The following is a 15,973-nucleotide window of genomic DNA, read 5'->3' as shown; positions in this document are numbered from 1 at the left end:
GACTTTTTTTTTTTTTACAATATCTTGTGAATGGATTTTAGAGAAATATTAATGTCCACCAACTTTCCAGAACAGTAGATGGCGCTATGATATGCGTTTTCTTTGAAGAAGTTTTCTTTTCTTGACTCTTCCCACTTTGAAATAAGGAAACCAGACTTTCTCGTGCTGCCGAAGTCCGGGGTGTATTCATTAGTCTCAGAATTTCCGACTAAAAACGTGAGTTTCTAACGTTTTGCAACAGAAACCGTTAGAAACTCACATTTTTCGTTTGGAGTTATTGGGCAAATTCAAGTAGTTCCCTCCCAATGCACGACCTGTGCGTTGGCATCGCCCTGGGTGTTCATCGACTTCAAGGGCATCCTGCTGTATGGCAACCCTGCCCAGAAAGAGAAGTACCTGCCCAAACTAGACACAGGTAAGAACCAGACAATTTATTTATTTTTATTTCACCTTTATTTAACCAGGTAGGAAAGTTGAGAACGAGTTCTCATTTACAATTGCGACCTGGCCAAGATAAAGCAAAGCAGTTCGACACATACAACAACACAGAGTTACACATGGAGTAAAATAAACATAAAGTAGAAAAGTAAGTCTATATACAATGTGAGCAAATGAGGTGAGATAAGGGAGGTAAAGGCAAAAAAAGGCAATGGTGGCGAAGTAAATACAATATAGCAAGTAAAATACTGGAATAGTAGATTTGCAGTGGAAGAATGTGCAGAGTAGAAATACAAAATAATGGGGTGCAAAGGAGCAAAATAAATACAGTAGGGGAAGAGGTAGTTGTTTGGGCTAAATTATAGATGGGCTATGTGCAGTAATCTGTGAGCTACTCTGACAGCTGGTGCTTAAAGCTAGTGAGGGAGATAAGTGTTTCCAGTTTCTTGTAGTTCGTTCCAGTCATTGGCAGCAGAGAACTGGAAGGAGAGGCGGCAAAATGAAGAATTGGTTTTGACCAGAGATATACCTGCTGGAGCGCGTGCTACAGGTGGGTGCTGCTATGGTGACCAACGAGCTGAGATGAGGGGGGGACTTTACTTAGCAGGGTCTTGTAGATGACCTGGAGCCAGTGGGTTTGGTGACCAGTATGAAGCGAGGGCCAGCCAACGAGAGCGTACAGGTTGCAGTAGTGGGTAGTATATGGGGCTTTGGTGACAAAACGGATGGCACTGTGATAGACTGCATCCAGTTTATTGAGTAGGGTATTGGAGGCTATTTTGTAAATGACATCGAAGTTGAGGATCGGCAGGATGGTCAGTTTTACGAGGGTATGTTTGGCAGCATGAGTGAAGGATACTTTGTTGCAAAATCGGAAGCCAATTCTAGATTTAACTTTGGATTGGAGATGTTTGATGTGAGTCTGGAAGGAGAGTTTACAGTCTAACCAGACACCTAGGTATTTGTAGTTGTCCACATATTCTAAGTCAGAACTGTCCAGTGTAGTGATGCTGTATGGGCGTGCAGGTGCAGGCAGCGATCGGTTGAAGAGCATGCATTTAGTTTTACTTGTATTTAAGAGCAATTGGAGGCCACGGAAGGAGAGTTGTATGGCATTGAAGCTCGTCTGGAGGGTTGTTAACGCAGTGTCCAAAGAGGGGCCAGAAGTATACAGAATGGTGTCGTCTGCGTAGAGGTGGAGCAGAGACTCACCAGCAGCAAGAGCAACATCATTAATGTATACAGAGAAGAGGGTCGGCCCAAGAACTTAACCCTGTGGCACCCCCATAGAGACTGCCAGAGGCCCGGACAACAGGCCCTCCGATTTGACACACTGAACTCTATCAGAGAAGTAGTTGGTGAACCAGGCGAGGCAGTAATTTGAGAAACCAAGGCTGTTGAGTCTGCCGATAAGTTCCTAACTTCCCTGAAAAGTTGCATATCGCGAGGACTATTCGACGCTAATGCAGTACGCCACAGGATGTTTTTGTGCTGGTCAAGGGCAGTCAGGTCTGGAGTGAACCAAGGGCTATATCTGTTCCTGGTTCTACATTTTTTGAATGGGGCATGCTTATTTAAGATGGTGAGGAAAGCACTTTTAAAGAATAACCAGGCATCCTTTACTGACGGAATGAGGTCAATATCTTTCCAGGATACCCGGGCCAGGTCGATTTAGAAAGGCCTACTCGCTGAAGTGTTTTAGGGAGTGTTTGACTGGTCGTTTGACCGCGGACCCATTACGGATGTAGGCATTGAGACCGTGATCGCTGAGATCCTGGTTGAAGACAGCAGAGGTGTATTTAGAGGACAGGTTGGTCAGGATGATATCTATGAGGGTGCCTGAGTTTACATATTTGAAGTTGTACCTGGAGGGTTCCATGATAATTTGGGTGAGGTTGAGGGCATCTATCTTAGATTGTAGGACGGACTGGGTATTAAGCATATCCCAGTTTAGGTCACCTAACAGTACAAACTCTGAAGATAAATGGGGGGGATTAATTCACATATGGTGTCCAGGGCTCGGGGGGGTCTGTAAACAAGCTGCAACAGTGAGAGACTTACTTCTGGAAAAGTATTAGCTCGAACTGTTTGGGCATAGACCTGGATAGCATGACAGAACTCTGCAGTAGATTGCAACTCCAACCCATTTGGCTTGGGGGAAAATGTATACACATACATAGAGGCATTTTTCGACTATGATTTTACCACTCAGAATCCAGAATGGATATGACAATGTGGCAGCACAGGATGTAATACACCCTTACAACAATCTACTTTTTGATCTTCTTGACTTCTTATCTGGTAAACTGTTACTGTGTGTCAAGAAAAGAGCCCCAATTAGGGGTTAGTGTACTCCGGTATAAAAGGACTGGTTTAGATGAAAAGCTATTGCCCTCTGCCCCCGTTCATAGGGGCATGAGAGACTCGTCACTGGTAGAATTGAGTTGCCACTTTATTGGCCCAAACACCCACAGACCCACAAGGTTGAGGTTACTCACGGACAGTAATTAGTAAAAAATAAAAAATACATGTTGCATTGTGTCTTCTAACTGTCCAAGAATAGGATCCAAAGTGTTAGGAAATATTTGTTCCCATAAATACAAAGGAGGATGTCTCTCCTCATACCTCTGGCTCTGTGGTGCACAGTCTGACTAAAGTGCCTATCAGGAGAGAATATACATACAGGTCAACGGTGCCAATTGAAAGTCAAGGGGTGTGTCTGCCTTTTGGATTACTCTCTCTTTACAGAGAACCCCTGTGGATCAAGTCAAGAGCTACCCTTCCCCTTTCAGTCTGGTCTGCGCATGTCTGAAAGTGACACAGCCAGCAGCCAAGAGTTTTTCACAGTATGTCCCAAAAAATATTACACTCATGAATGTAGGTAAAATGCTATTATGTATTAGATCCAGTACAATGGAATAACTAAGACCTGAATTTGAATGCAGCGTGTTCTGATTCCTTCTTCTCTTTCTGTCCAGCAGGGTCAACCAAAAACACTTGGTCTGATGGTTATTGGTATTGGTATTGATCCCTTAAATGGTTTTGCTATTAAATGACCCATATCACAACCCTCATACCTCTTCACAAACATGTACCTAAATCAATTTTGGGAAAAGGATTTTACTCACAAGACGTAGGAATTTATTTTTCCAGTTAGAAATAGTAGGCCATGCATCAAATAACTATTTTCATCAGAAAAACGACCCTCAAATGCACTGTTGCATGTTGTAAGTTGTCTGCAGGTGGCTTGTTGTGAATGCACTCAAATCAAGTCATTATCAGCTTATGGAAACTGTGTTCTAATACTCAACGTAGAAGGATTTGTCTTAATATACAGTATATGAAAGTGATGCTATGAAAATAATTATTTCACCTTATCAAGCTCACTCTAACAAATCACTGCCTATTACTGTGAATAAAAAGAGCATATGAAACATTGTTTTTCATGAGGCCTACCTGTGCCCCTTACTTTAAGCACCTCTGTTCGAACACCTCTCCTATCCTTGATCCATTCCACATACAGCCATTCGCGGATCTTTTCAGTGTCCATGTGAAAGATAGTTATTGCGAGGCTGGAACATTTGTTAACTTAAATGTTTAACACCCATGTGAAATGAAGGCCTGCAAAGCTTACAGATTTAAGTCTAATAGCATGATATGAAAGTAGACAAACATCAGAGTGTGCGATATGAAGGTATAGTCAATGGACATTCTGAACCTTGTTTGAAGTCACTAGGTCACATGACCAAGGAGCTATTGAAATTTTACATTTTGAAAAATTTATGTAAAATCTTGTTAGATGAAAATGGACAAACTAAAGGGTGTGCAATATAGAAGGGCAGTCAGTGGACATTCTGGACCTTGTTTGGGTCAAGTAGGTCACATGACCAAGGAGCTATTGAAATTCAAATGTAAAAAGAGTTTGTACTTTGTTCACGCTCCCTAACTAATTCAACTAGAAATAAAAAATGCTGCTCACATTTCCACATGTTTATTAGCTTTGGAAAGTGAATTAATGTCCAAATCATGAAAATAGACCTGTGCAACGTCCTGCGCAATTTTTCCAACATAATGACACTTATTTGGAGCCTGTGGCTCAAGTCAATAGCTTTCAAACTACATTTGAAAGCGTGAATATCCGTTGAATATCCAACTTCAAACCTTCTTTACCTTGGTGTCCAAAATACAATAGTCGACTTCAGTTACTGCACTTTTATGGCAGTTTCAAAACTGCAATCTTTTTTTTGTAAGGGCATTAAGGATTCCATCTTTAAAAGTCAGTTAAGAACTTGCCTTCTGCCTGTAAGAAGCCACCTAGCTGTGAAGGGGTTGCTGGAAGGGTTAGCTAGTGTTGATGTGGCAACCAGCTGGTTTTCCGAAAACAAGATAATGAATTGAGATTAATCTGCCTGAATCCTGCTTTGGCAAGAATCAACATGTCTGGTTGCATGCACACACACACACACACACGCTGCCCTGCCCTATTCCCAGCAGTATGTATATTCATCACTTTTAAGGTAGAACAAATTACCAGCAGAACTCCGGATCTTTTTATAACCTCTGTGATTGAGACATCAATCACTATCCTGTGACCAATCAGATCTGAGGCAGTGTTGCATTGTTCTCTCAGTTTGGGAGACCACTACTTGACAATTCTGAGATCCTTACCTTTGGAATTCCGTGCAGGACAACATGATTTTGAAATGTATCTTGGTTCTACAATACTTTATTTGTTTCGTCGCAACAGAGATTGCAGCTGAGAAAGGTAATGCAATTGTGTGAACTTTACATTACCTTTTTAAGTCCTACTGTATGTGGCAGAAGTTGTTTAATCATTTTCAGTAGGAAAGCCTTTTAAAATGAAAGTACATGTTGGATTCCCGAGCCAAATCTGCATCCATTGTAACATGTTAATTTGAAACGGGCTATGATTATTTGCCTATTATTTTTGATGTAGCCTAACTATAAAGCATATATATGGGTTATGCTTGTTGTTGTTACTTTTCCCCCGTGAGTCATGTTGTTCAGAAATTCTAAGTAGGGCATACTCCAAACAGATTTGTGGATCAATATATATAGCAGTCGGTCATCACATTGCCATACAGGGTAGTTTACACTGCTCATCTCTTGTCACCTCTTCAGCTCTCCCTGAGCCGCTCAATCTGTCATTGACGTGGGAGTCTGAATTCCGTATAAAGCTGTCGTGGAATGCACCAAATAATTTAGATGCATCATGCAAGGTGAACTACATGATCACTACAACGATCGGAGAGGTGAGTCGACTGTTTCACTCGGGCCCACGAAAGGGACATTTATTTTAATACAAATATTAATTTGGAATTTATTTAATTACAGACTGGTTTGCACGCATAGACTGAATGGGGACACATATTCATGCATATTATAGAAAACAATCAAATGCAAAATATGAATCACAATTACATTTATATCAAAAGCCAAGTAAAATATTTATTCACCAATTTCAAAACCTTTCTTTTATAGCTACTTTATAAATTATAACATCTTAAAGTATGAGAAACATCTGATATGAAGTGATGTTAACCTGTAGGCCATTTTAATATACACCATATTAATCTTAGATATAACACTGAATTTGAAATTACAGATAACATTTTTCTTTGCAGAGGAGACCCAAAGTAGAGACAACTTTCAAGTTGTATAAAGAGTATAGACTCTCTACGGAAGATGCAGTGAATTACACAGTGCAAACAAACCCCAAACACTGTACAGGTAGAACCATAAGCAAACCTGTCAGCAAATCCATCACTAAACCCACAGGTAGGTAACAATCACTGGGGCAAATCCTAACTTTGAATTTTCACTTAGTCATGCAATGATTTCAGAGGGAGACTAAGTGAAAAGTTGGCTTAAGTGGAAGGAGTTTTCCCTTTATGAATTGGGACAGGTGAACCCCTCTGAACTATATCCAATGTGTCTACTGTAATATGAACAATGTGCTGCGATTAATATTGTTTTACATGTTTGAAATTCCCTTGCATTTAATTCTAGTTTACGGTAGATACTGTACATCCAATAAAATATTGAACACAGGGTTGAGCAAACAGCCACACAGCTTAAGGCTATGCTGGATGGAAAACCTTAATAGGTCAACATTTCAATCTCCATCTCTCTCTTTGTCAGATCCTATTTTTGTAGTCTGCCATGAGTCTGTTCTCTCTCTCTCTCAAATATATATAATATATATATTTATTTATTTATAACAGAGTTGGTGAAGAACTTCCAGTGTTCCCTCTACTCCTCTAAGGCCATGAACTGCAGCTGGCTTCCAGTCAATCAGGCCTCAGACCTCCAGCTCTACTATGGGTGAGAACTATTCTACTTCCTGTCAAAATCCCCTAATACATCCCTACCCAATTCAACGGATAACAACTGAACTGGTAAAATAACTCCTGGAACACTGAATATTTGTCAGTTGAGCTGTGTCGGTTTAGCTGAGCAGTGACAGATTGTCATCCCTCTCATCCCTTATGTTTCAGATACCTTGGTCCCTCCCACATAGCAGCATGCAGTGAGTACCAGTACAGAGATGGTCAGAGGACAGGATGTCACCTGAGAGGATCCTTCCTTCAATATGACGTCTACTTCAAGGTCAATGGGACTCTCGATGGCTTATCTGTACAGAATAACTTCCTGGTGCTTCCTAGATATCATGGTAAGAATAACTCCATACCACATTTTTTTAACAGTTAAAAACAAATGTTTACGATATCCTCATGGTATGATCTGAAAAACATTCAAACACATTTGCCTCAGGAAGTGAAGTCAGTAAAAATGTTGTTGTCACGCCCTGACCGTAGAGATCCTTTTATTCTCTATGTTTGTTTGGTCAGGGTGTGACTCGGGTGGGAAAGTCTATGCTTTCTGGTTCTTTGTTTTTGGCAGGGTATGATTCTCAATCAGGGACAGCTGTCTATCGTTGTCTCTGATTGGGAATCATACTTAGGCAGCCTTTTTTCCTTTTCTCATTTGGGGGTTGTTGTCTTCGTTTAATTCATGTATAGCCTTACGGAGCTTCAAGTTCGTTTTTGTTGTTTATTGTTTTGTTGGCGACGTTTAAAAAATAAAGAAAAATGTAGGCTCACCACGCTGCACCTTGGTCCGGTCATTTTCAAGATGACGTTCGTGACAGTCGTCAATATAAAAAAGCTTTATCTTTATGAAAGTAGACCAACCAGTGAGTAATTATATGATACGACTATTCTCTCAAGTATGCAATACTGTTTATTAATAATACTCTCATTTATCTAATGTTATACTATCTGTCTGATTCCCTTCAGTCAAGCCCCCGGCCCCTAAGGTGAAGATCACAGAGGAAGGTAGGAATCTCATCCTGAGCTGGGACCCTCCGGACATAGGCGCTGTCCACTGCTGGAATTTCATCTTAAAATACAACAAGTGTCAAGAGTCTCTGGTAAGCCCTGGATGTGTGGATATTTTTATTTATTTATGTCACCCTTTATATATCCATGAAAACAATCTACACACAATAACTCATAATGACAAAGAGAAAGAAGATTTAGACATTTTTGCAAATTAACAAAAATAAAAACAGATACCTTATTTACATAAGTATTCAGCCCCTTTGCTATGAGACTCAAAATTAAGATACGGTGCGTCCTGTTTCCATTGATCATCCTTGAGATGTTTCTACAACCTGATTGGACTCCAACTGTTGTAAATTCAATTAATTGGACATGATTTGGAAATGCACACACCTGTCTATATAAGGTCCCACAGTTTAGAGCAAAAACAACAACCCTAAGCACACAGCCAACACAATGCAGGAGTGGAATTGAGACAAGTCTCTGGATGCCCTTGAGTGGCCCAGCCAGAGCCCAGACTTGAACCCGATCTAACATTTCTGGATAAACCTGAAAATAGCTGTGCAGCAATGCTCCCCATCCAACCTGACAGAGCTTGAGAGGATCTGCAGAGATGAATATGAGAAACTCCCCAAATACAGGTGTGCCAAGCTTCTAGCGTCATACCCAAGAAGACTAAAGGACATCGTCCCCACAGTGACCGTACGTACATATCCCAACCAGAAGCCATGGATTACAGGCAACATCCGCATCGAGCTAAAGCCTAGAGCTAACACTTTCAAGGAGCAGGACACTATTCCGGATGTTTATCAGAAATCTCGCTATTCCTTCAGACGAACCATCAAACAAGCAAAGTGTCAATACAGGATTAAGATTGAATCCTACTACACTGGCTCTGATGCTCATCGGATATGGCAGGGCTTGAAAACTATTACGGATTACAAAGGGAAACCCAGCCGTGAGCTGCCCAGTGACACGAGCATACCAGACGAGCTAAATGCCTTTTCTAGTAGAAAGATGAGGAAGGGAAGCGCTACTAAGGTACACAATAGTACATTTTGGTAGCTAGAAGGTGCTCTTTGGTAAAAGGGGTAAATTGGTAATCAAAAAGAGAGGAGGACCAAGGCACTCTTCATATAAACTTTGTTTCTATTAAACATGCCATACGAATAAAGGCATTTTAATTAATTATATGAAGAGTGCCTTGGTCCTCCTTTCTTTTTAAATGCCTTTTGCCTTCGAGGCAAGCAACACTGAAGCATGCATGAGACCACCAGCTGTTCTGAACGACTGTGGAATAACTCGGTAACCGATGTGAGCAAGACCTTTAAACAGGTTAACATTCACAAAGCCGTGGGGCCAGACGGATTACCAGGACGTGTACTCAAAGCATGTGCAGACCAACTGGCAAGTGTCTTCACTGACATTTTCAAACTCTCCCTGGCCGAGTCTGTAATACCTACATGTTTCAAGCAGACCACCATAGTCCCTGTGCCCAAGGAAGCGAAGGTAACCTGCCTAAATGATTACCACCTCGTAGCACTCATGTCGGTACCCATGAAGTGCTTTGAAAGGCTGATCATGGTTCACATCAACAGCATCCTCCCAGATATCCTAGACCCACTCCAATTCGCATACCACCCCAACAGATCCGCAGATGATGCAATCTCAATCACACTCCACACTGCCCTTTCCCACCTGTACAAAAGGAACACTTCTGTGAGTGCTGTTCATTGACTACAGCTCAGCGTTTAACACCATAGTGCCCATAAAGCTCATCGCTAAGCTAAGGACCCCGGGACTAAACACCTCCCTCTGCAACTGAATCCTGGACTTCCTGACGGGACGCCCCCAGGTGTTAAGGGTAGGCAACAACACGTCTGCTACGCTGATCCTCAACACTGGGGCTCCTCAGGTGTGTGTGGTTAGTCCCATCCTGTACTCCCTGTTCACCCACGACTGTGTGGCCAAACACGACTCCAACACCATCATTAAGTTTGCTGACGACACAACAGTGGTAGGCCTGATCACCAACAATGATGAGACAGTCTGTAGGTAGGTCAGAGACCTTGTAGTGTGGTGCCAGGACAACCTCTCCCTCAATGTGAGCAAGACAAAGGAGTTGATCGTGGACTACAGGAAAAGGCAGACCGAACAGGCCCCCATTAACATCGACGGGGCTGTAGTGGAGTGGGTCAAGAGTTTCAAGTTCCTTGGTGTCCACATCACGAACAAACTATCAAGGTCCAAACACACCAAGACCAAGTGAAGAGGGCACGACAACACCTTTTTTTCCCTCAGGAGACTGAAAAGATTTAGCATGGGTCCCCAGATCCTCAAAAAGTTCTACAGCTGCACCAATCTGGTTGCATCACCACCTGGTATGGTAACTCCTCGGCATCTGACCATAAGGCACTAAAGAGGGTAGTGCGTGCGGCCCAGTACATCACTGGGGCCAAGCTTCCTGCCACCAAAGTCATAGACTGTTTTCTCTGCTACTGCACGGCAAGCAATACCGGAGTAACAGGTCTAGGACCAAAAGGCTTCTTAACAGCTTCAAACCATAAGACTGCTGAACAATTAATCAAATGGCCACCGGATTATTTACATTGACACCCCCCATAGTTTTTTTTACACTGCAGCTTCTCACTGTTTATTATCTATGAACTTCACGCATACCTATATGTACAAATGACCTCGGCTAACCTGTACCACCGCACATTGACTCGGTACCAGTACCCCGTGAATATAGCCTCGTTATTTTATTGTATTACTTTTTATTATGTTTTACTTTAGTTTATTTGGTAAATATTTTCTCAACTCTTTCTTGAACTGCACTGTTGGTTAAGGGCTTGTAAGTAAGCATTTCACTGTTGTATTCAGGGCATGTGACAAAGTTTGATTTTGATTTGAGGTCCTTCAACAAAGTACTGAGTAAAGGGTCTAAATACTTATGTGAATGTAATATTGAAGTTTTTTTTTATATGAATTAGCAAACATTTCTAAAAACCTATTTTTTTTCTTTGTCATTATAGGGTATTGTGTGTAGATTGTTGAGGGGAAATAAAACAATTTAATCAATTTTAGAATAAGGCTGTAAAGTAACAAAATGTGGAAAAAGTCCAGGGGTCTGAATACTTTCCAAAGGCACTGCACGCCACTCAGCCGTGCCATTGTTGTACAGGTTAGTCTCACGGAGATAAAAATCTATTTTGCAACAGGGAACTTTTCAGAAACTGTGTTTTGTAATCATACTTAATGATCCATGAACAAATACACAGCTAATGAGGCCTAAGATTAGCTGGCTGCAGACAGAATATGTGTCAGATGAGGGGATGGGCGTTCTGCTATTGTCAACCTGAGACCGGCCACGTATGCGAATTACACCAATAAAAATAGAGCTTTAGTCACTGGACAGTATTTGCATTGTTTTTACAGACCTACTGAATGTGTTAGAATAAAGGGCTTTGGACATCTGCTGTGTGTGTGCGTGCATGGGTGTGTCAGTCAAATAGTACACTTTGAGTTCCACTTATGGTTCGGTGTATGTTTCTTCCAGGGTAAGGAAATACAATTGGAACGTGTACCAGGGAAGGTTTCATATGACCAGAGATGCCAGTACAGAGTCAAGCTTAAAGCAGTCTATACGAAATGGTGTGGGGAGGGAGGCAGCGACTGGAGCGAAGAGGAAATCTATGGTACTTTCTCCTCTTTCTTTCTCTACATGCTCTCCCTCTTTCAGAACACAGACAGTGATGTCCTGTAATTGTGTTACCGATTGTGTTACCATACCACCATGTTCCCGTTATCAAATAAAATAGAAGACAAATAGAATAAAACATATATATATATATATATATATATATATATATATATATATATATATATATATATATATATATATATATATATATACCAGTAGTCTATAGTCTCTATAATAGTATATGTCATCTTAATAGAGTCCCTGCCCATCTTCTAAAATGGCTGGAATGCTACATCTTCAAATAGTATCTTATATAATAACACAGCGCCCCCCAAAGATATACACTGCTCAAAAAAATAAAGGGAACACTTAAACAACACAATGTAACTCCAAGTCAATCACACTTCTGTGAAATCAAACTGTCCACTTAGGAAGCAACACTGATTGACAATACATTTCACATGCTGTTGTGCAAATGGAATAGACAACAGGTTGAAATTATAGGCAATTAGCAAGACACTCCCAATAAAGGAGTGGTTTTGCAGGTGGTGACCACAGACCACTTCTCAGTTCCTATGCTTCCTGGCTGATGTTTTGCTCACTTTTGAATGCTGGCGGTGCTTTCACTCTAGTGGTAGCATGAGACGGAGTCAACAACCCACACAAGTGGCTCAGGTAGTGCAGCTCATCCAGGATGGCACATCAATGCGAGCTGTGGCAAGAAGGTTTGCTGTGTCTGTCAGCGTAGTGTCCAGAGCATGGAGGCGCTACCATGAGACAGGCCAGTACATCAGGAGACGTGGAGGAGGCCGTAGGAGGGCAACAACCCAGCAGCAGGACCGCTACCTCCGCCTTTGTGCAAGGAGGAGCAGGAGGAGCACTGCCAGAGCCCTGCAAAATGACCTCCAGCAGGCCACAAATGTGCATGTCTGCTCAAACGGTCAGAAACAGACTCCATGAGGGTGGTATGAGGGCCCGACGTCCACAGGTGGGGGTTGTGCTTACAGCCCAACACCGTGCAGGACGTTTGGCATTTGCCAGAGAACACCAAGATTGGCAAATTCACCACTGGCGCCCTGTGCTCTTCACAGATGAAAGCAGGTTCACACTGAGCACATGACAGACGTGACAGAGTCTGGAGACGCCATGGAGAACGTTCTGCTGCCTGCAACATCCTCCAGCATGACCGGTTTGGCGGTGGGTCAGTCATGGTGTGGGGTGGCATTTCTTTGGGGGGCAGCACAGCCCTCCATGTGCTCGCCAGAGGTAGCCTGACTGCCATTAGGTACCGAGATGAGATCCTCAGACCCCTTGTGAGACCATATGCTGGTGCGGTTGGCCCTGGGTTCCTCCTAATGCAAGACAATACTAGACCTCATGTGGCTGGAGTGTGTCAGCAGTTCCTGCAAGAGGAAGGCATTGATGCTATGGACTGGCCTGCCCGTTCCCCAGACCTGAATCCAATTGAGCACATCTGGGACATCATGTCTCGCTCCATCCACCAACGCCACGTTGCACCACAGACTGTCCAGGAGTTGGCGGATGCTTTAGTCCAGGTCTGGGAGGAGATCCCTCAGGAGACCATCCGCCACCTCATCAGGAGCATGCCGAGGTGTTGTAGGGAGGCTACACACACTACTGAGCCTCATTTTGACTTGTTTTAAGGACATTACATCAAAGTTGGATCAGCCTGTAGTGTGGTTTTCCACTTTAATTTTGAGTGCGACTCCAAATCCAGACCTCCATGGGTTGATAAATTTGATTTCCATTGATAATTTTTGTGTGATTTTGTTGTCAGCACATTCAACTATGTAAAGAGAAAAGTATTTAATAAGAATATTTCATTCATTCAGATCTAGGATGTGTTATTTTAGTGTTCCCTTAATTTTTTTGAGCAGTGTAGATTTTTAATACTAACTCACTTGCCTTTTGTGAACTCGCACTTGAGTTTTTCCCCCTCTGCTAGCACTCTGCTAGCACTGACTGCTGGTAGCTACTTTATTGAGAAAAAATGTACGTACTTTGACTGAGATATGTGGTTGTCCCACCTACTGTAGCTATCGTAAAATGAATGCACTAACGCCAAGTCACTCTGGATAGGAGTGACCGCTATATGATTCAAATGTAAATGTGTTTAGATTGATTGAGTGGAAAAGAGATATAGGAAATGTGATTTCACTCATTTTGGTGGTGCATTTTGGGCTTATGTTTTATGTGTTCTTTTTCAGGCACAGAAATAAGTTTATCCCCAAGATTCCCCCGAGGACCCTAACTGCACTGCTTAAGAGTGTCCGGAGTGGGAGCTCTGCAATCGATCATAGATCAGCACTCCAACTCTGAAACCACTCATGACTGCAATTTTTCCTCTCTCTATACCTCTCTTTCCTTTCTTCTGTGCTGCTCAAGCAGCTCTGGATTTCTGTGCTTCTCCACCCTAGCTTTTGATGCAGCCTTCTTTCTTTTCTTATCTGCCAAGACGTTTATCTGCCAAGATAACAAGAAGTTTAGATTAATCAGATTGTTCTAGATTATTGCACATCCACTAAAGGGGCATTACACTCAAAAAATGTAAAGTTTGGCACATGTTTGCACATCTCAAAAGTAGTCTTATGTCTCAAAAGTAGACTTAAAAGGGATAAATCACCGAAATTACAAACGTACATTGGATTCCTTACCCTGTAAGCAGTCAATGGACAAGGCAAGACAGCAGTCCATGCTTTGGTTTATAGCACAAAACCACTGCAAGTGGATATCCCCGATTTTTATAAGCATATTTCACATTCCATGTCCAAATCATCCCAGTGCCAAAAATTGATTGTCTAGCTCAATAAAGTTAGTTTAAGATGATTTGGACATGAAATGTGAAATATGCTAATATCACAGATATTCAGTTAAATTGGTTTTGTGCTATCAATGTTAAAAAGATGGAGACCGTGACCAGGTAAACAAAACCCAAGCAAGGATTGCTGTGTTCTCTTGTTAATAGACTGCTTACAGGGTAAGGAAGCAAGCAGAATACTACCCTGTACCCCACTGCTGGCTTGCCCCTGAAACTAAGCAGGGTTGGTCCTGATCGGTCTCTGGAGACCAGATACTGTTGGAAGTGGTGTCGGAGGGCCAGTAGGATGCACTCTTTCCTCTTGTCTAAAAATATATATATATATCCCAATGCCCTGGGGCAGTGATTGGGGACATTGCTTTGTGTAGATTGCTGTCTTTCAGATGGGATGTTAGATGGGTGTCCTGACTCTCTGTGATCACTAAAGATCCCATGGCACTTATCGTAAGAGTAAGGGTGTTAACCCTGGTGTTCTGACTAAATTCCCAATCTGGCGACCTAATCATCCCCAGCTTCCAATTGGCTCATTCATCCCCCCTCCTCTCCCCTGTAATTATTCCCCAGGTCATTGCTATAAATGAGAATGACTTCAGTCAATTTAACTGGTAAAATAAGGGTAAAATAAAATTAACACACATTACATATTGGTTTATTTAATTATCCATTTAAATCCACATCCCAGGCCATTTATTGTGTGTATAGACACCTATATGCAAAAACCCCAAAAATGAATGATACAGATAAGCACCAAACAAGACCTGGAAATTATATGGTGTTGATCTTTTCCTGTTGGTGTTGAGACATACATCTGGCTTGGGGTTTGTATTCATCTTGTAAAAAGGAGAAAATAAAAAAATATATAATTATAAAAATGTCTGGGTTTATGTGTGTGTCTCTCAGTCCGCATTGTTCCTTGAGGGTTTGTTTTATCTGTTTTTAAAACGGATTTTGATTGCCTAACTTACCTGAGGTGGAAGATAATTCCATGTAGTCATTTCTCTATACAGTGCTGTGCGTCTCCCTGCCTCTGTTCTGGACTTGGGGACTGTGACGAGACCCCCTAGTTACATGTATTGTGGGGTAGGTATAGGTTTTTAGCGATGTGTTAACTGGCCAAACAGACAATTTGGTACTTTCAGCACATCTTACAAAGACCATCAGGGATGCAGTCAATATCTCCTTCATTCTGAACCAGGAGAGACTGACTTGCATGTTATTGACATTTGAGGGCCAGACGTGCTGCTCTGTTCTGGGCCAGCTGCAGCTTTTCTAGGTCCTTTTTTGTCGCACCTAACCATACAACTGGGCAATAGTCAAGATGTGACAAAACCAGAGCTTATCAGGACTTGTTTGGTTGCATGTGATGTTAAAAAAAAGCAGATAATCTCTTTATCACAGACAAACCTCTCCCATCTTTACAACAATATAATCAATATACTTGGACCATGACAGATTACAATCTAATAGAACACCAATAAGTTTAGTGGTCAGTGGAAAAGATAAACACCACAAGTCTGGAAATTATTTTTAATTCATTTTGAATGGTTTGCATTGTTATAGCTGAGCCGGGTTTTCAAAACATATGGTCTAGGATGGGGACATCTGTTGACCGAACACCACTTTTGGTGT

At 41.9% G+C, this 15,973-nt stretch overlaps 1 protein-coding gene across 2 annotated transcripts; it reads left to right on the top strand.

Annotated features, from left to right (window-relative positions):
• Nucleotides 1–127: 127 nt before the first annotated feature.
• On the top strand, nucleotides 128–15,200 carry LOC110500589 (uncharacterized). Of its 2 annotated transcripts, none has more exons than XM_021578007.3 (8): nucleotides 128–415; nucleotides 5,581–5,711; nucleotides 6,084–6,237; nucleotides 6,684–6,783; nucleotides 6,957–7,132; nucleotides 7,758–7,891; nucleotides 11,362–11,500; nucleotides 13,734–15,200. In XM_021578007.3, the coding sequence occupies exons 2-8, from the start codon at nucleotides 5,688–5,690 to the stop codon at nucleotides 13,775–13,777; spliced, it is 771 nt and encodes a 256-aa protein (XP_021433682.3). In that variant the 5' UTR covers nucleotides 128–415; nucleotides 5,581–5,687; the 3' UTR covers nucleotides 13,778–15,200. The 2 variants fall into 2 exon arrangements, with proteins under 2 accessions (XP_021433682.3, XP_021433681.3); XM_021578006.3 differs by lacking the exon at nucleotides 128–415 and adding an exon at nucleotides 4,928–5,203.
• Nucleotides 15,201–15,973: the final 773 nt, after the last annotated feature.

The sequence above is a fragment of the Oncorhynchus mykiss genome, chromosome 21 (assembly GCF_057628025.1).
Source record: "Oncorhynchus mykiss isolate SJ-2025 chromosome 21, ASM5762802v1, whole genome shotgun sequence".
NCBI classification, from domain to species: domain Eukaryota; kingdom Metazoa; phylum Chordata; class Actinopteri; order Salmoniformes; family Salmonidae; genus Oncorhynchus; species Oncorhynchus mykiss.
Note: the sequence above shows the minus strand (reverse complement) of the source record. Positions and strands in the feature narration are given on the sequence as shown.